Raw genomic sequence first — 21,412 nt, forward strand, 5'->3', positions numbered from 1 at the left:
TCCTCCTGCTTTTGACTGGTAATATGAAAAAAAAATGCTAATGTTTTATAGGGTTTACTCTGTATTTTGCAATTTTGTTGAACTTATTTTCAATTTGTTTTTTAGTTATCTCATATTATATATAGAAAATTATAATTTTGTTTCTTCTTTACCTATGCTTATTTCTTCAAAGATTTTTTCCCACTGCAATAACCAACCTTTCTAAAACTATATTGAAATTGTAATAATGAACAGCTTTGCTTTTCCCCTGCTTTTGCTGAAAAAGTCCCTAGTTTATTTCCATGCAAATTTTTCCAGTTTTTCATTTTAAATGGGTACCACTTATCATATTAATGAAAGATGCAAGTATTCCTATGCTTTCTAGTGTTTTAAGAGTAATGGATGTTATAACTTGTCAAAAGCTTTTTTCCCTGCATCTACTGATATAATCATACAATTTTTATTGTTCTTGCTATTTATATGGTCAATTATGCTTTAATTCAATGCTAATATGGAATCAGCCTTGCATTTCTGATGTAAACACAGTCCAATCATAGTGATTTATTGTTACAGTCTCCTAGCTAATATTTTAATTAAAATGTTTGTATCAATATTCAGTAGAGATATTGGTCAATGGTTTTCTTTCTCTACTGTGTTGTAGATACTGTGTCATAGATTTAGATACTAAAATATTTTTGTCAAAGAGTTTGGTAGGATCCTTTATTTTCCTGTTTTGAAAACAGTTTATCTAGTATTGGAATTAGTTTTAAAATGTATGATAGAGTTCATTTTTAAATCCCAGGGTTTTTTTTTTCCCTTTAGCAATTCATTTGTGGCTTGTTAATTTTCTTTTTTTTAAAAGACCGTGTTACTCAAGTCCCCTGTTTTTATTCTATTAATCTGAGCATTTCATCTTTTTGTAAATATTTTAAATTTCATTTAGATTGCCAGTTTTGTTTTAATAAGGTTGGATAAAATTGTTCCTAATGGTTTATTTTCTTTCTTCCTTATTGATTGTAAATTTACTTTTTTTTCAGTTTTGGTTTGATAATTTAATTTTCTTCTTTTAAAAATTAAGGTAGGTAATTGTTTACCTACTTTACTTTTTAAGGCTAGTTTTGTAGTTTTAATTCAATGTATTTTTCTTTTAATTTTACTAAGCTTATCTTTGACTTTCAGGATTTTTATTTTAATGTTTAATTTGGGAGGAGTTCATTGTTTTGGTTATCTAGGTTTTGTTTTTGTTTGTTTTTAGCTGTATTACAAATTTCTTGATCCATTTGTTCTTTTTCTGATGAAAGTGTTTTTTCCCTTAAGTAATTCTTTGGTTTTATCCCCAAAATTTTGGCATGCTATTTCATTTTGTCATGTTCTTTAATGAAATTCTTGATTGTTTCTACAATTTGTTCTGACACATGCCTTTTTAGCATTAAATTATTTAGTTGTCACTTCATTTAAATTGTTTGCCTCTAAAGCCCTTTTTCAATTTAATTTTTATTACATTATATTCTGTAAAATTTGCATTTGACATTTCTCCTTTGATGTGTGATCATTTTAGGTTCTATGTGTCATTTTCTATTCTCATTCAGTAATTCCAGAGGTATATCATACCATATTCAGTTTCTTCATTTCTTTTTCCTTTCTTTTTGCTTATATTTATCTAACTGAGAGGGGAAATTGAGGTTTCCCCTCTAGTGCAGTTCTACTTTTAATTCCTTCTTGTAACTCATTTAACTTTTCTTTAAGAATTTAGATGCTATGATATTTGGTGCACATAATGTTAGTACTGTTATTAATTCATTATTTATTGGTCCTTTCAGCAAAATATAGTCTCTATTTCTTTTAACTAGTTCTGTTTTTGTTGTTGCTGTATCTGCTGCCTTTTCACTTCATCTGAGACATAAAAGACATTGCTCTCTCATTTGTTTTAAGTTTGCTTAACTCTTTTTTTAAGTGTGTTTCTTGTAAACAACATATTGCTAGATTTTTGTTTCCAACCTGTTTTGCTATTCTCTTCTGTTTTATTGATGCATCTGTCCCATTCACATTCACAATATTGTTAATTATGTATTTCTGTCTATAACCATTCTCTTCTACTTCTTCTTTTTTTGTTTTCCACCCTTCAAGTTTTTTTTTTTGCTTAAGACTATCTTCTTTACCTTTTCTTCCTTTATTCCCTCCTTTCTCTTCTTACTTTGCTCTTCAGTTTTCCTGTTGAAAAATTAAATTTATTTCTATACTATACTCTGTGTGTGTGTGTGTGTGTGTGTGTGTGTGTTCATGTGTATGCTTCACTTCTTCAATCAGTTTGCATGAAAATGAGGTTCAGGTGTTGCCTGCTCCTCCCACCTCTTTCTCCATGTTTGTATAGTCTTCTACCTGTGCACTCCAATTATATAAGACAGTTTTCCCCATCCTGCTTCTCCCTTTTCATTTTGGAGTTTCTTTTAGGAGGTGGCTAATGAATTTTATTTATTTCTATTGATTAGGGTTAGGAATACAAGTTCAAATCTGGCTTCAGACATTTATTGAATGTGTAATCCGGGTCACATCACTTAATGTCTATATGCTTCAGTTTCCTCATCTATAAAGTGACAATAGTAATAATATCTACCTCCCAGGGTTGTTGTGAGGATCAAATGAGATAATAGTTGTAAATATTTAGTGTGGTTTCTGACATATAGTAATGCTATATAAATGTGATATGTACATATACAGGTATATATGTATGCATATTTCCACTTTTTATGATTTCAAGATATTTGAGAAGGTTTCTTTTATGATTTCTTAAAATAGGACATCTAGGATTTTTCTAAGGTTGTGACTTTTACATGGTCTAGGGATTCTTAATTTTCTTCTTTCTTGACCTGTTTTTGAGATCAGTTGTTTTTGCTATTTTTCTTCTATTTTTTTAAGTCTTTTGGTTTCATTTAATTTTTTCTTATTGTCTTATTGAGGTTTACATTTATTTGATTCTAATGTTCAGGGGTTTTGTTACTTGACAAGTTTTATGTCTCTTGTGCCAAGCTGTTATTTCTCTATCCAAATATTTCTTTTGTAACACTTCTTTTACCATTTTTCCTTTGGTGCTCTCATTTGGTTTTTAAAATCTTTTAAAGCTCTTTTAAAAACCTCTTGCTTCATCTCTTCTAGGAACTTTCTTTGGATTTGTGCATTTTTCCTTTGAAGCTTTGCCTCTAGATATTTTGGAGTCATTCTCTTTGTTTCTTCAGCATCCCTATCACCCTAATAACTCTTTATGCTAGGATTCCTTCCCCTCCCCCTAATTCCTTCTAACCTATTTCTTAACTTTGGACTTTATGTTAGAATCATATTCTATTTATTTCTGAGGAGGGAATGTCTGGGCTGAGCATTTGTCTTCTAATGTTCTTCTGTTTTCTTTGTGAGTTGAGTACTGTGTAGTTCCAAGATCTTATGGGCATCTCTGGCTGGGGATCTGTAAGTTTTTAGTTCTTCCACAATGATTTGAACCATATCAAAGTATGATCACTTCCCTCCTGGTCTGAGATCAACAGGTTCCTAATCTGAATTTATTGACTCACTGACCAAAAATCAGGAAGATCTGAGTTTAGATTCCACTATACTAAGATATGTGACTCTAGACAAGTCAATCAATATTTTTATGCTTGTTTCTTCATCTGTAAAATAAATATGATAATGCTTTTGGGTTAGGGAGATGCTGACACCAAGACACTATTAGTTAAGGTTAGCTTTTGGGACAAATTAGGCACTCTGAGTCATTAAGCAGTTAACAAGAAGAAATTTAGTTAGCTCTATCATAGCAAGTATATGGAAGAAAAATGTACTGGCACTTTATTTCTACAGATGTAATCCTCCAAACATGGTGCCTCTCTTCAACTCTCTGCCCCCTCATTTCTACATAGAAATTTATCTCTTCATCATGGCAGAGTGCTCTGACTTTCATGGTCCTCACGTATCCAATTTATGGGTGGGAATTTTTAAAGCCCTTAAGTGACCAATAGCTTTGTTGCCTTTTAGAAACAAACCAAATTCTGTTACAGAGTGTGGGGGATGAACAGCATGGGAACCCTATTCCTGTCATTTTTCTAGTATATCAGATTCACAGGGTTGCTATAAAGTTTGGTTAAAATAAAACAAAATAAATCACAAACTTTAAAATAGTTTGTAAGTCAACCCGATTTTGCAAATACATTTCACCTTCCTTCTGTTTTCTTAGCCATGGAAACTGATTTTTGGACTGGGAAAGACAGAAGCAAAAATTCCCAAAACCTAATAGGGAGGTAATTACCAATACAGTATTGGTAAAGAAATGAGAAAAGGTCATTTAACTGGCCTTATAGGCTCAAGCCACCTGGCCTAGGTGAACTATATGAAATGAAAGAATAATAATAAATAATAAGTGATAATCATAATGAAAGAACTAGTAGACAAAATGATTAAGTCACTGCCTGTGATCCTTGAAAGATCATAGAAAATTTGAGAGACACCGTAGGATTGAAGAAAATCAAATATTGCTCTGATTTTCAAAAGAAAGGGAAGAAGGCAAAGCTTACCAACTACATATCGGCTGATGAACTTGGCTTTTGTAACTGGCAAATTCTAGAAAATGTAACCAAAGACATGGCTAGTAAACATTAAAATAAGGAATGTGGTGTTTGTAAAGAATCAGCATGCTTTAAGACAGAATAGGCTATTCCAGACTAACCATCCTTTCTGATAGGATGATCAGTCTGGTAAATAAAGGGGATACTATAGATATAGTTCACTTGGATTACAGCAAAGCATTTGACAAAGTCCCTTGTACTGTTCTTGTAGAAAAACATGTAGAAGTATAAGCTAGATGAGGTTACAGTTAAATGTATTCCGAAAATAATATTATTAATAGACATTTCTATAAGACTTTATAAACTCTGATAATAATTTTTACATATATTATCACATTTTATCCTCACAACAAAACTAGAAGGTAGATGATATTACTATGCCCATTTTACAGATGAGAAATTGAGACAGAGAGGAGCTAAGTGATTTGCTCAGGGTTATACATACAGCTAGTAAGTGTCTGGGGTTTAATTTAAACTTAGGTCTTTCTGATTCCAGATGCCACACTCTGCCCTACCTAGCCATCTGGAATGAGTTGTGGATTACCAGAAGGAACAACCAGTCACTAATGCATCATTGCCTAATTGGAAGGTAATTTCTAGCAGATTGCCTCCAGCACCATGTTGCTGAATATTTTTTATTTGAAAATCAGTGGCTTAGATAAAGGCATGGATAACCTGATTATCAAGTTTGTAGATGACACAAAGCTTGGAGTAAAAGCTAACACATTAGATGTGGTAGAGTCAGGAACCATAAAGATCTTGACAATCTGGAACACTGAGCCAACTCTAGTGAATTAAAAAAAATTAAACCCTTCTGTCTTAGTATGAATTCTTAAAAAAAAAACAACCATTGCCTTCTGTCTTAGAATTGATACTAAATATTGGATCTAAGGCAGAAGAGGGGTAAGGGCTAGACAACTGGAGTTAAGTGACTTATTTAGGATCACAGAGCTAAGAAGAATCTGAGACAAGATTTGAAACCAGGACTTCCTATCCCCAGACCTGGCTCTCTATACACTGACTTACTCAACTATACCCTTAGTATGAATCCTAAGAGAGAAGAGTGGCAAAGGCTAGTCAATTGGGGTTAAGTGACTTGCCCAGGGCCACACAGCTAGAAAATATCTGAGGCCATATTTGAACCCAATTCCTCTTGACTTCAAGTCTGGCATTCTATCTACTTTGCTAACTAGCTGCTCCTGTGAACTAAAATTTTATAGGACTAGAACATATTTCACATGGGCACAAAAAGTCTCATTTTCCAAGTACAAGATGGGCATGGCATAGCTAGCAAAACAATTCATTTAAAAAAATCTTGAGGTTTTAACAGGTTGCAAGTTCAATATAAATCCTCACTATGCCAAAGTAGCCAGAAAATCCAATGGAATCTTCAACTCCATAAATTGAAATACAATGTCCAGGATTAAGGAAGTGATAGTCTCATTATTTTCTATTCCAGCCAGACCACATCTGACACATATTCTGAACATTACATCTTAGGAAGGTCATTAATAAGGTGGAGAGTATCCAGAGGTAGGAAACTGAGATGGCAAAAGGCCATGAAACCAAGAATGTGAAGACTGATTGAAGGAACTGAGAATATTTTGCCCAGAGAAGAGAAGGCTTAAGCAGGCATCATAACCATATGCAAGTGTTTCTAGGACTATGTTGTAGGAGAGGGAATAAATGTATTCTACTTGGCCACAAAGGGTAGAAATAGGTGTAATGATTGGAATTTGTAAAGAAGTACCTTTGGGGTTAAAATGAGCAAAGTCCAAGATCTTCTGGAATCTGAGGCCAATCTCCACTAATCTCCAAAAAAAAAATATGTAGGCGCTGCCTCTGACATGTGCTGGTCATTGTGACACTGGACAAGTCACTTAAATCCTCAGATAAATATGGGAGATTCTAAATCACAAAGAAGGTGCCAATCAGCCTTGGTAGATGGCGTTTCTTCACCAGGAATTCCTCACACCAATGAAATCAAACTCTTAATCCAAAAGCCACAAACCAAAAGTAAGGAATAACACCATAACATTTAGACTCTTCCCTGAGTGGTGAAGATGGAGTGGTGAAGTGGTGAGTTCCTCTTTAGTAGAGTTCATCGGAGACTGTTGAGAGGATGTTTTAAAGAAAATTCTGGTTTCGATCTCAGTCAAATTTTAAGACTTCCGAGTTTCTTCCAACTCTGAGATTTCATTATTAAGAGGTATATTGACAAACTAGATGAAAAGGAAGAAAGAGATATGGATGATGAGAGGTGTAGAGACTATGCCATATGAAGAATGTTTGAAGAAATTGAGAATGATCAGCCCAGAAAACAGAAAATATGGTGAGAGCTTCCTTCAAACATCTGAAGGTCATCATAAAGTTTAGGCTTCAAAATATATATGAGCAGGAAAAAATGGACCTGTCCCACGGCAAAAGTCAGGACTAAATTAACTGCCTCCATGAGCTATTTCTATTTTTGGGATGAAAAGATAATGTCAAGGAGGCCCCAAGCATGTTGAGTGGATCCCCTGTGGTGAACTTATAGATAGACATGAATAAGAGTATACAGGATGGATGAGCATAGATAGGTGGCAATCTGCATCAGTTCAACACATCCAAACAGAAATCATGCTTTTCCTCTGAAACTCTTCCCTCTTCCAAACTTCACCATCTCTGTCAAAGGTACCATCACTCTCCCAGCTTCCCAGGTTCGTCATTTCGCACTATCACAGACTCCTCAGTCACATCCCATACATCCCATCAACTGGCAAATCTTATTTCTAACTCCAAAATATCTTCACATCTGTCACTTTTTTTCACCCACAAAGCTACCAACTTTATTCAGACCCACAACACTTCTTGCTTAAATTATTTCAACAGCCTAATTGGTCTCCAGGTCCCAAGTCTCTCTATATACCAGTCCATTAATCTTGGCTTTGACATTTATTAGGCTGTGTGACCAAAGGAGTCACTTAATTTCTTCGATCCTCAAATTTGACTTGGAATGAGGTGGAAGGTGGTGTTTGAATAGTGCATATCATAAATATTGAGTTAAACATCACTTAGTTCTCTAGAAAATAAGCTGAAAATTGTATTATTTAGAATCTACCTAGATTTTTTTGATAGAGGAATTTCCTCATTAACTTTTTTTGAAAGAAATCCTATAACATGAAAATAGGTTTTGAATAATGATATATGTATAACCCAGCAGAATTGCTTATCAGCTCTGGGAGTGGGGAAGGAAGAAGGGTGGGAGAAATTATGATTCATGTAACCATGGGAAAATATTCTAAATAAATCTAAGACTGAGGCGGGGGGGGGGGGGTAGGGCGGAGAAAGAGATCCTAAAAGAGATCAGTGGGTCCACTAAGTCTTTTTTCTCTTCTGCAGAAGCTGCTATGCAGGGCCACACCATGTAAACTTTCCAGATTCAGTTAACAATCAGTGTGATGACCTGGGTGCTGTGTTATTGTGCCTGGCACATCGATGTCACAGAAACACACAATGCTAAATCTGGAAGCTTTCTTGGAGACTGCCTTGCCCAATTTTTCCACTGTTCTTGGCATCTCTACTCTCTCATTATCTTCTCTTATCACCTACCTTGCCACCAGGACCAAAGACAGTGTCCTGGAGAGCTTAACCCTTTAATTTCCAAAATATCCTTCTTGAGGCACTTAGGTGCTGAGGTCCTAATTAATGATGCTTCATGTGTGGCCCATGATACTAGTAAGGGTACCTGGCCATATTTCACTTCTCTGTTCTTCCACCTTCTGTATCCATATAACTCTTTGTAGGCTCTTCTCTTTCCCTTTCTAGTTCTAGGGCCATAACTCAACCCATATTTCACCACTATCAAGAATAGTGTGCCAATCTGCTCCTTCATCCTCCACTCTTCATCTCAGGTGAAACTGAATCCTACAGAGATTGAATGATTTGCCCAAGACCCCATAAGTAGTAAGAAATGCCAAATGCTGTGCTCTTTCTGTAATGTCACACTCTCCATCAAATTAGGCTAGAGACCTATGGGAAAAGTAGGTGGATTATATGGGATGAGAATGGAACCTGTCATGAGCTAAAATGGACTTAATTCTGTGTGTCAGTCAATGAAGCCAGCCTGTCTGTAGGATGACGGAATGTTACTGCTATGAAACTCCTATACAGTTAAGGACTGGAAGTGTTACTCAATAAGGCAGAGTCAGGACCTAAGATATGAGTTATGAAGAAGGATAGGATAGAGGTAGAAAGTGATATTTAGAAGAAAAGCAAGGATAGACTTGGAATAAAGAACAGTCTAAGGATATGCAAGAAGACACACTGTAGGGTCAAATTCTAGGGGCTAGAAACCAAAATCAGTAACAGGGGTACAAGTCTGACAACTCATTTACTCAATTTGTTACACTCAGCATTCTGTAGGGTGTGGATGTTTTTATGTTTAGCCCAGTGCAGCCAACCCCACCCTCCTAGAACTGCCTTCAGATCGAAGCAGCTGGACAGCTCCCACCTCTACAGTGCTCATTATTCTCCATAGTAACAGTAGACTCTTAGTAGACATGGACTTAAAAAAAAATTGTATTCAAGATTCAAAGACCTAGTGCTGATTACTAAATTCATAATGTCTAAAATGTTCTCTTCTAATGTATAATTTTTATTTTTTTAAACTCTTACCTTCTCTCTAAGAATCAATATCAGTTCCAAGGCAAAAGAGTGGTAAAGGCACTTGGTAATTAGAGGTAAGCAATTTGCTCCAGGTCACAAAGTTAGGAAGTGTCTGAGGTCCAATTTGAACCCAGGACCTTCTGTCTCCAGGCCTGGCTCACTATCTATTGAGCCACCTTGCCGTCCCATTGAATAACCTTTTCATTAATCTTGAGAAATATCATTCATTTTAGTTGGGATAACATGGGGTCACCTTTGGAGAAAAAAGCCAACTTCCAATCTTGGGCTGAGCCGAGGAGCCAGACTTATATTTGCTGGTGGTGGGATTTCACAGAGAGAATTTAGGAGATTTGGGCAGTGATTAAAGAGAGAATTAGTGAGGTTGTAGAGCCAGATTGCATATTTTATGATATGAGTGATCTTTTCATGTTTCCCTATAAAACAGGTTGGAGATGGCAGAGATTTGTTGCATCATCCTTTTCTGTATCTCCATCGATGTAAAATAGCTACTGTGAGTTCAGGATGTTTCCTTATACTCTATTCAGGTTAGCTTGGCTTTCAGATTTGTGACTGAAATAGGTGTGAAGGAAAAAAAGAGGAAGAAGGAAACAAACAAAAACAACCTTTAAGCACCCAAAGGGTCAAATTGTCCCATGTCATTCTTGGTAAAAAAAAAAAGACAAAAATAAATGTGACTAATGGGTACCCAAACTTAAAAAATATACTTAGGTAGCAAATAGGCACTTATACATTTTCTGGAAGGCTAGAAAATGTCTTGTCACCATTGTGACTCCTTCAATAGACTTGCTCTATTTCAATAAGCTTTCCAGATTCTGTCCCAACCCCAAACTGAAAATAGGAGGAGCCATGCTTCATCCATTCCTTACTTATAACTAGCTCTGCGTGAGGGGGAGGGACAGGGCAAGGCTCTCTGCGGAGCACACTGCTGCCCAAGTTACATTCACCAATGCCTCCAGAGCAGCTCACTGGCTGCATCCTTTTCCTCACATACCTTTTTCTGTCTGGGCTGGTTGAAGCAGTTACCAGGACATACTATATTGGGATTGTGGAAGAACTCTGGGACTATGTACCCCAAGGGAAGAATGTTATTACAGGAAAAAGTTTCTCAGAAGACAAGTAAGTAAATCTGGGTCTCTAACATAGATAACTAGGGTTATATTTTTTATTTTTAAATTTTCTGCTTGGTAGGTTTGACATTTCTGAGCTATTAAAGTGATTGATTACGGTATGTATCAATTTAGCTAAAATGGAAAGGGCAATTTGATTTTGTTGAATGGTAAAAAAAGGCATTTGTTGATCATTTGAGAAGAATAGTGTGAGTTTAAAGTTCCCAGTGGGAAAAGAGCCCATAGATTTCAATTTATGAAGAGGCAGGTGAGAAATCAGGTGTCTTTCTTAAAATTAATTCACATCCTGGACGAGGTTTTAAAAAAAAGAATAACAACAAACTTTACTATGTCCTTACCTACCCTGTTTATGTTTATAATAGTCCGAGTTTGTTTTGTAAGGAAATGGTATATATGTCCTAGAATTAAAAGTTAGGGATTTCCTTTCCTCTTTCTCTCCCTCCCTTTCTCCCTCCCTCCTTCCTTCCTTTCTCTCTCTCTCTCTCTCTCTCTCTCTCTCTCTCTCTCTCTCTCCTTCTCCCTCTCTCCCTCTTTCCTCTCTCTCCTTTCTCTCTTTCTCTTTCCTTTTTTCTCTCTCTTTTTCTGTCTCTTCTCTCTTTCTTTCCCTGTCTCTGTCTCTCTATCTGTCTGTCTGTCTCTCTTTCAGACCTTTGTTTTCTGTTTTAGAGTCAATACTGTATATTGGTTCCAAGGCAGAAGAGTAGTAAGAGCTAAGCAATTGGGGTTAAGTGACTTGCCCAGGGTCACACAGCTAGAAAGTATCTGAGGCCAGATTTGAACCCAGGACTTCCCATCCCTAGGCCTGGCTTTCAATATACTAAGCCACTTAGAACTTCCCAAAAGCAAGGAATTGCATATATTTCCTCCAACTTGAAACACATCATTTGTTTTGTATATTTATTTACTTCTTTTCAGAGGCTTTGGGTTTTTTTCTTGTAATAGGAAAAGGAACTTACTTACCATCAGTATGCCCTAGGCAGTAATCACTTTCAAAAACTTTTAAAAGAAAAATAAGAGAATGGAAGATTAATTTGTCTTAATTTTTAGATCAACCTCAGAGTTCACTGGGTTTTTTAGAACCTGTAGAATATCTTGGACATCTCAAAGATTCGACCAATGATTGAATTAGATATGTCATTTTCTTTTTCTATTTTGTCAATGATAGGAAGATTATTCCTCGTCTTACTCCTTCCTGGAGCAAGGCTAGAGCCCACAGCACAAGCTTATGGGATGATACTAAATTTTCAGGTTTTTTTAAGTGAGTCAATGTGGGGTGGTGGAAAGAGAACTTGATTTTGAATCAGAAGATCTAGATTTGTGTAAAGTCATTGCATTTAATACTTGTGCAACCAGGGGCAAATCACCTCACCACCATGAGCCATAATCTCCTCATTTATAAAAGAGGTGTAATACAGCTTGAGCTACCTACTCCAGCTGTTCCCTCTCACTACTTGTGTGACATTGGGTAAGTCACTTAACCCAGTTGTATCAAACACACACGCTGCCTTTAACTAGATTAAAAAGTAGTTGAGAAATATTTAACAACATAAAAATACAAGAGAACATAATTAATGTTCACATGTAATGTTCTAAGTCACCATGCAGCAACAAGATTTCCTATGTTCAGTTTAATGATTCTATTTCTATTTGAGTTTGATACTACTGACAACCTGTCTGGGCTTCAGTCTTTCCATCTGTTAAATGAGAAGACTGGATTAGTTCCTTCTAGTTCTAGGTTTATGATCTTATGGTGTTTTTGTGAAGAAAGGATTTTGCAAACTATGAAGAGTTATGTACTTGTGAGTTGTTGCTATGGTTTTAAGGACTTTTATTTCTTAATTTACTTTGTGGAGAGGAGGGGGTGTGTGGCAATGGATGTATAATACACTGAAAACATTTCTCCTGAGGCTCCTTTCTTCTCTCACCATTCTCCTTCTGCCACCCGATATCCCACAGATTCAACACCTAGAATTCCTCTTTTCCCTTCCTATCTACCATATGCATTTCTCTTTGGCTCCAGAAGCTTTAGTATTTCCTTTTTCAATTTTGTGATTTTTGAACATCCTTTCAGATGTTTGATTGTTGATGGTGGAAGTCCAGAGGTTTGTGCTTTAAACAAGCAGTGCTCTTCCCTCTGGCACCTAAGTTCCATTTCTAAGAAGGTCAATTGATAAATGCTATTGGGAATATAGAACAGTGAAAGTCTAATTCTTCTAGGGGTTTGAATGAACCTGATAATTTTTGGGGAAAAGTTTTGGGGTTTTTTTGGTCTCTGAAGGAGCTGACGGAAAGCTAACAAAATCTGAAGGCACAGTAGCACTGGAGATGGTGGTGATGATGATAGGAATAGGGGGGAAAAAAGAAAAGATCCAGTTGGTTTATTGTATTATGTTCTTAAGGTCCCTTAAAAATCAATCAAAGGGGCATGGATTTAGAGCCAGAAGGGACCCTAAAGACTATCATATCCAACCCCCTAATTTCAGAGATGAGGAAACCATAGAATAAATTGGTAAAGTGACTTTTTCAAGGTCACACAGCTAGTAAGAGTCTGGAGCAAGATAGAATGCAAGTTAGATCTTGATTTCAAGTCCAAAGAACTATTTACTTCTCTAACCAGTGAACAAATATTTATTAAGTGAGTCCTATGTACCAAGTACCATCTTGAGCACTGGGGATATAAAGAAAAAGAAAACACCCTTTGTCTTCAACCCAAACACAAAGAGGGTACAATAAAATTTTGCTTGCTAAGCATGGACTGTGAATCTGCTATTGAAGTTGCTAAGAAGGATTTCTTCATCAGCATCAGAGGACTTGAAGAGACATTGCTGAGAGCCAGATTCCTGGTAAAAATGATTCCTGGTAGAAATCAGGGAAAACTTACGAAAAATTAGTACCTTTTAAAGTGGAATGAACTACCTTTAGTGTGAATGAGTTACCCTTCGCTGGAGGTCTTTAAATGGAGGCTGGAGGATGACTGGGCAGAAATTTGGCCACACAGTTTGAACAAGATGATTTCTGAGGCCAACTGACATTCAGTGCCCGCTTCCCTCTCCATCCCTCATCATTTGGAGGAGAGAATCCTTAGCCTTTTGCCCATTCCCATGGCTTCAAGAAGAAGCTATTCTGACCCCTGACTCTCATTACAGAGAAGTGGGCTAATTACAAGGAAGGCCTAAATTTCCCTGAAAATATTTGGAAGGGTCCAAATAACCTTAGAAATCTTCCTTCCAGGGAGAAATTGAGAAGTAACATTGATGGTCAGCTGGTCAAACGAGAAATTTGGTGCCATTTATCTAAAGTCTGGGCTGCTACTGCTCAAAAGTAAGCTCCAAAGAGCCCTAACTCACAACAATTTTCTCAATCAGAAACAAAGTGCTATGGAGAAAATGTCATCAAAATAAGGAAAAGAAACAGCTGTGGGTATTAGTCAAGAGAGAAAGGGGGCCCATAAAATTGGGCTGGATCAGAATTAGTGACTGAATGAGACTGAACCTTGTTCATGAACTCCTCCAGAGGAAGAGGACATTTGCCAGCTCTGCTCTAGATCCTAACTTTTAGGACAGAGAGAGGGAGGTTGAGTGGAGAGTTGGTGCTCACTGCTGACTGATTCTCTGGGTGAGTAGCTGGCAGCTGTAAAGTGCCGGGTAGGGTCTGCACCATTTTGGGAGTTCTGATCTCTATTTTGAAAGCAATAAGACATGCACCACATGTGATATGCTTTCCATCTTATATATAGGATGTATAGTTTAGATGGTTTCCCCTGAGCAATATCCACCTACATTTTTTTTCTTCATGAGCAACAGAATGAGTTTGTGAGATGCTGGACAGAAAATAAGGGTATGATCTATACCTAAAGACAGGCAACTATGGAATTGGTTTTAGAATCAGAGACCTTGGGTTTGAATCCTGGCTGCAATATTTGCTTTTATGATTGTGGGCTAATCATCTAACTTCTTTGGGCCTTAGTTTCCTCATCAATTAAGGGAGTGTGTTGCCATTTCCTTCTCTAGGAAATGTTAATAGACATCATCTATTCCAACTGTCTAATTTTATAATTGAGAAAACTGAGATCCAGAGAAAAGAAGTGACTTGCCCGAAATGATACAGTTAGTTAATAGTCAAGACAAAATGGGGTCATGTTGAGTCAGACATGACTTTAATGATTGAAGAACAAACAAGAACCTTTCCAGTTCTAAGTCCTATGATGGCAAAGCTATCCAAATATGGAATGCGTTACGTCTAGTGATAGAGAGTTCTCCTTCAGAAGAGATCTTTTAGGGGAGCCTGGATAAAGGCTTGTCCAGTGTATTGTAGTATGCTTCTTCTTGCTTTGAGAGTCGGTGATTCTTATAAAAAATATGAAAACTGCTGACAAATTCGTTGTTCTCAGTGGTTAGTTCTAGCTTTCTGTGAAAAAAAAAAAAAAGAAAATGGAAAAAAGGGAGGTCCTCTCCCTTTCCTTCCTTCTAATTTGGTCACAGATTAAGGTATGGCAATATTTTCTTGGATCTTCCATGGCACAAGCTTTACACACAAGCAGTGCAAAATTTTAATGTTTGTTGCATGAATGAATGAATCATGATTGGAACAGGTATAAATTAAGGAATGAAAAACTGAACCATGTGTAATAGAGAAACATACAGTCCATACTTGTAGGCAATGTAGGGTATTGGAGAAAGGACTGGTGAGCCATAAGAACTGGGTTTTATTTCTAATTTGGTCATTAATATGATATGTGACCATGGGTAAATTACAGTCCTTGAAATTCATTGCCCATATTGCCCACTTGGTAACTAATATTGACCTCATTTTAAAAACAAGGTTATTGGATTAGATTATCTTTGAGATTCTTTTTTTTTTAAATTTATTTTAAATCCTTAACTTCTGTGTATTGACTTATAGGTGGAAGAGTGGTAAGGGTAGACAATGGGGGTCAAGTGACTTGCCCAGGGTCACATAGCTGGGAAGTGTCTGAGGCCGGATTTGAACCTAGGACCTCCCGTCTCTAGGCTTGGCTCTCAATCCACTGAGCTACCCAGCTACCCCCAAAACTATGTTATTTTTGAGAAATAAGATCATAATTAACTTGAAAGTTATATGGACCAGAGCAGAAGACAAAAAGAAATGAATCTGACAAAGTATGAAAGGTTTCATATTTTTCTCCATCTATCCAATTTCTGCCTTTAAGGCCCAGTTCAAGTCTAGGCTTTTCTAGACTTTCCAAATAATCCTGACCTGTGCTAATCACTCTCCTTCCTAGAATTTATGAACCATATTGCACATTTTGGTGTTTGATTATAATCAGATTTTTCCTAGTCTTTTCAAGTATGTTGGTTTTGTTTTCTTGACTAAACTAAAAGATCTTTTGGAGTAAAGACTAATTTTACATCTCCCTCAAAATCTTCATAATCACTACTGGGTGCTTAATAGTCATTAAAATATAGGGATAGAATTGAAAAGTGAAGGCTTTCACGACCACCATCATAATTAAGTTGAGGGCAACTAGACTTCACTCTAGGATGTTGAAATTTAAAGGTTGCTACTAGCATTTCTATTGTTTGCCAAGTAGACTCAAATGAGCTCAATACTGAAGTAATAATAATTAGTTAAAATAGCAAGTTGCCAAATGGTTTACTTCCCTCTTTCTTAATCCTATGGTTTAACTTCAGGGGAATTCTTCATAGCAGCCTCCTCACCAGCTTCTTCTCAGAGTCTGAGGATCTTTAAGTCCCTGGAATCTTATGTCATGACCTCAGAAGACTTTCTCCACCTTTCTATGGGCTAAAATGAATTTGTCTTTTTAAAGATTTGAAGGGAAAAATTCAAAAGACTTGAGGGCATCTGTCATGCTACTTGCCACAGGAACAAGATTTGCTAATTATGTTCTTGTCCTTGACATCAAAGAGAGTATAAACTAGGAAGTTAAGAGAAGCACATCAGATGGAATTAGAAGTAGAAAAAAGTTTGCGGACTCAAACTGGCTAGTCATGTATATCTACTGATTCCTTGGTTTCAAGCATGAGATGGAAAATAAATTGTCAGAGTCATCATATCAGTGACAAAAGCACTATCTACTTCCTTCTTCCCTACTTCCCTACTTCCCTACTTCCTTCCTTCCTTTCTTCATCCCTCCCTCCTTCTCTTCCTCCCTCCCTCCCTCCTTCTCTCAATGCCTGTCACCATCTTAGTAATTCTCTTCTTCAAACATTCCAAGCTTGTCATTTCCCCTTCTAAAATTAAGCCTCCTGAACTGAAAGAAAGAAAGAAAGAGCGCTTGAAAGCATTTGTCTTCAAGAAGCTGATGGTCTAGTAGGATAAAACACCAATGCAAATAGCTTTATAATATGCCATGTTACATGATAAAGTAGTATATAAGATCCAGATAGTAACCTTGATATTAACTGACCAAAGAGTTCCTGAGAGGCAATGTCATCTGAATCAGACTTCAAGAACTGGCTAATAATTCAACAGATACAGAGAGAGCACAGGCTCAGGGGATGTACCAAAAGGCACAGAGAGGGGAACATGGGATATGTATTTGATGTGGAAGCATGGAAACAGAATAGTCCATTTTGGCTGGCTAATTTTACTTGAAGGGGAAGTCATGTGAGAGAAGACTGGAGAAAAGGTTGGCATCAGATTGCAAAGGGGCTTAAAAGCCAAAAATTTACAAAAATAAGGAGATACAATTTATTAAGACTCCCCGTAGATGTAAATAATGTGGCTAGTGATGTGAAAACTAGTTTTCACTCTAGTGAATGTGTGAAAAACTCAGTGAATAGAGAGCCAGGCTTGGGGAGGGGAGGTCCTGGGTTCAAATATGGCCTCAGACACTTCCTACTGTGTAACCTTGGGCAAGTCTCTTACCTCACCATCACCTGGCCCTTACTGCTTTTCTGCCTTACAAACAAGACATAGGTACGGAAAAGGTTTAAATTAAGGCTAGTGACAATGTTTTTAGGAAAGTGTGTATTTAGGAGTTAGAGTCTATTGAGAAAAATTCATGCCAGTCTCACATTCTGCACCTCTTTAACTGCTTGTAATTTGAATAAATGAACTCTTTTGATTCACTCAGCAACTGTGCCAACATTTTGATCTATTTAAGCTAATCCTGTTGGGCCAATAAAGTATTTAATTAAAGCTTCTGAGTCTTGGATACTCCTCTGTGGAGTATCCAAGCCACAATCCTCACCCTAGGCCTGAATATCATGCTGGTGCAATGGAGGAAGATTAATTTCTGGTCAATGCCAAACTAATAAAGAAAATAATGTAGGCAAAATGGCTCCTGGACCTTGATTGTGGTGGTAACCATATGGCGACAATTGGCATCATCCCATGGTTTTAGGACTTGCTAAAAAGGGAACTGTGCTAACCACATTATTGCTTCAGAGAGTCAACCAGAACCACTGGATACAAAACCTGATACTAGGGAGAAACCTGTATGTCTGCAAGGAGGACCAGTTCAAGACAAGAAAGGGACAGAGCTACTTGTCCAAGTTTTCAAGGCAAGAGGAAGATGCCACTTTATTAGGACCAAGTCTTAGAAAAAGGGTATCATTCACAACTTAATTACTTTCTTACCTTCACCATCATTATCAAAAAGCATTTATTATTCAGTTCTCAGGTGAAGATGATGTTATGTGCTGTGGATTCCTCCCCCTCTTTTTCCCTTTATCTATTTATTTTACTCTTTGTTTCCATACTACTACATTCCTTCCCTTTCTAGAATACACTATCATTTCTTTTGTCCCTATTTTGCCTCTTTTCCCCCTCCTCTCTTTGTAGCCCTTCCTCTTCCTTCTCCCTCTTGGCTAGTTTTGGAGAGCAGAAAAGGAGGTCTTTGGGCTGGTAACAGGGAGAAGCCCACCCTGTCGGTCCTTGGGGTAGGGAAGAAGTGAAGAGAATCAAAACAGATAAAGGAAGGGGAAAAATAGCTCCCATTGTTTCAGTGTTCTATAATTTTGGGTCATGACATCATAGATTTAGCTGGAAGGAGACCATCTTGCCTAATCCTGTCATCATACAGATGAAGAAAGCCCAGAGAAGTCAAGAGATTTACCCAGAAATTTATAAAGCACTTTCCTTACAATAACCTTATGGAAGGGCAGCTAGGAAGCTGCTCAGTGGGTAGAGCCCCAGCCCTAGAGACAGGGGTCCTGGTCCTTAGACACTTCTTAGTTGTGTGACCCTAGGCAAGTCACTTAACTCTAATTGCCTAGCCCTTGCTAACCCTTCTACCTTAGAACCAATTCTTCATATCCATTCTAAGACTGAAAATAAGAGTTTAAAACAAAAACCAAAACAAAACAAAACCAAAAAAAAAGCAAAACAACCTTATATCAATAATTAGTACGTGTCACTGTCCCCATTTTATAGATGTGATAGAGAATTGAAATTCAAAGAGGTTTCATGACTTTAACCAGAATCCTATATCTACTCGGTGCCAGAAATAGTCTCAAACTCATGTCTCCTTATTGCCCACCCCCTGCTTTTTCTGATAGGCTGTTCTGCTGCCAATGCTTCCCAGAGAACCAGTGCATGTTAAAGATGTGCTAGAGTCAGCTTCCACTGGCTCAAGAAAGTTCATTGTTAAATTTTCCATTTTTAATTTAAATTTCCCATTTTTAAAATTTAAATCTTACAATTTTGCAATTGGCAAATGCTACAAATTGGGACTTGATTTAATATTTTATTGATTATTTAGACTTAAGAAAGTGATGGAGAAAATGTCAATAATGCAGATTAAACCTAAAAAAGAGTGTCAGATGCTCATTTTCTTTCTTCCTGGAGAGTCAGTGATTCAGCTTTTACCAGCATGCCTATGTTGACCGATCCACCGTCTCCAACCCCAGGCTGGCCTTATGGTAGAGCAATGGTTTGGACAGCATTATCCCAGGTTAGTTTCCACACTAGATTCCTGAGCCATAATCCTCCTTCCTCTAAGGCCCCTCCCTAAAGCCCCAGGACCAGAGTACCCACTCTGGGGAAAGCTTTGCCTCTGTCTTCACGCTTTGCTCCTATATCCAAGTACAGTTAGTGATTCATTTTGCAATGACCCTTTTCTGTTTTAGAGAAGACTCTGACGGAAATGAAGGAGTCTCAGGATAATGGAGTGCAAGGGGAAGCACATCACTCAGAGACTGTAAAATGATTAATTTAATTAGGGAGGGTGTGTAGGCTCTATATAGTGTGTAATCCAAATCTCCACCTCCCCTTTTTTTAAAAATTAGATTTAAAGTTGTCCTAGTCTTCTTTCCTTCCTATTGGGGAAATAATAATGTTCCTCAGCTTCAGAAACATTTCTTTTTTTTGTTTTTAAATCCTTGCTTTCTATCTTAGTAACAATTTTAAGACCGAAGGGCAAGGGCTAGGCAAACCAGGGTTAAATGAATTGCTCAGTGTCACATAGCTGGGAAGTGTCTGAAGCCAGATCTGAATCTAGGTCCTCCTGACTCCTAACTTGGCATTCTCTCTATCCACCGTGTCACCTTGCTGTATGCTTCCTCCCACCCCCAATCTCCCACCACCCCACTTTTTAAAAATTTCAGACAACTCTAAATTAAAGTATTTAGCCTCATGACTGACAAATAGTAGGTGTTTAATAAATGCTTATTCCCTAAATAGCTCCTAACTATTCACAAATTTCCCCCCTCTCTATCTGGAATTTATTTCCTCATCTTCTCTGCTTAAATCAATCCTTCCCTTCTTTCAGGGCCCCAGTTCATGTCCTGAACCACTCTGGGAAGTTTTCCCAAATTGTTCCAGCCCAGACTGATATTCTTCTTCTCTGAACTCCTCCAGTGTTTTTTATTCCCTCACATAGTGGAATCAAGAGACCATGTAATCATAGATTTAGTTAGAAAGGATCTCAGAAGTCATCTCATTTTACTTATTAGAAAACTGAGGCTTAGAGAAGTTGAATGAGTTATCTGAGGTCATAAAAGGAACAAGTAGTCAAGCTGGGATACGAACTCAAGCCCTCTGACTTCCAAATTCAGGGTTCTTTACAAAGCGCCCCACTACTTTTTAATAGGCATTTGTCCCATGCTACCTTGTATTGCTCTTGAATCCTTTGTTTACATGTTCAATCATCTCGACTAGATTAGAAGCTCCTGGAGGGCAGGCAAATGAGTCTTAGACCTCTGTATCCTTCATGCCCAGTACATGGCAAGCATGAAATAAATGTTCAATACGGTGGTAGTGATAATGGTGATGGATTTCAGAAGTGTATCTGCCTCAAAGACCCAATTTTCTAGGCACGGCTTCATTAAAAACCATCTGGGTTGGGGGCAGCTGGGTAGCTCAGTGGATTGAGAACCAGGCCTAGAGACGGGAGGTCCTAGGTTCAAATCTGGCCTCAGACACTTCCCAGCTGTGTGACCCTGGGCAAGTCACTTGACCCCCATTGCCTACCCTTACCACTCTTCTGCCTTGGAGCCAATACACAGTATTGACTCCAAGACGGAAGGTAAGGGTTTAAAAAAAAAAAAAAACCATCTGGGTTTTGACCCTGGCATGCAACTGTATTTAAAAAAAAAACAGTCACAAAACTAATTTCCAAGGATTTGCAGCTAATTTTCCTCAAGCAGTTTCCATGGAATTAGTGGAGGAAAAAAAAAAAGACAACCACCATAACAAGACTCATTTGGCAAATGATTTCTCTTTCCAGTTTAAAAGGTGTCTATGCTGACATCACAGCCCCTGGGGCCTTGGCACGATCTGAATAGCTTCATCATGTTTTAAATCTTTGTCCTATGTCACAGCAGCAAGTAAGGCAAGGAAGCCTAACCCAACTGGATTCTTCAGCACTAGGAAATGGGTTCCTCTTAAGCTTCCCTGACAGCAGTCAGTGGTGGAATGTCTTGGGGGTGGGAGTAGTGGGGAGGAGCTCTTTTGCAGTTGCTACCAATGGTGTCCTCCTGGGGCTATGCTAGAAACAATAAACTCACCCTTCGCTGGCATTCGAATAAATATTTCATCTGAGAATAATTTCTTTGGTGAGTTCTCTTGAAGTTACACCCTCCTTACTCC

At 37.5% G+C, this 21,412-nt stretch overlaps 1 protein-coding gene across 1 annotated transcript in view; it reads left to right on the plus strand.

The window, feature by feature from the left end:
* The first annotated feature begins 10,200 nt into the window (after positions 1 to 10,200).
* The window catches only part of HEPHL1 (hephaestin like 1), an 88,777-nt gene continuing 77,565 nt past the window's right edge, over positions 10,201 to 21,412 (plus strand). The window contains exon 1 of the mRNA XM_044666224.1: positions 10,201 to 10,370. Within this exon, the coding sequence (XP_044522159.1) occupies positions 10,201 to 10,370 (170 nt within the window). The remainder of the gene's footprint in view (positions 10,371 to 21,412) is intronic.

The sequence above is a fragment of the Gracilinanus agilis genome, chromosome 3 (assembly GCF_016433145.1).
Source record: "Gracilinanus agilis isolate LMUSP501 chromosome 3, AgileGrace, whole genome shotgun sequence".
NCBI classification, from domain to species: domain Eukaryota; kingdom Metazoa; phylum Chordata; class Mammalia; order Didelphimorphia; family Didelphidae; genus Gracilinanus; species Gracilinanus agilis.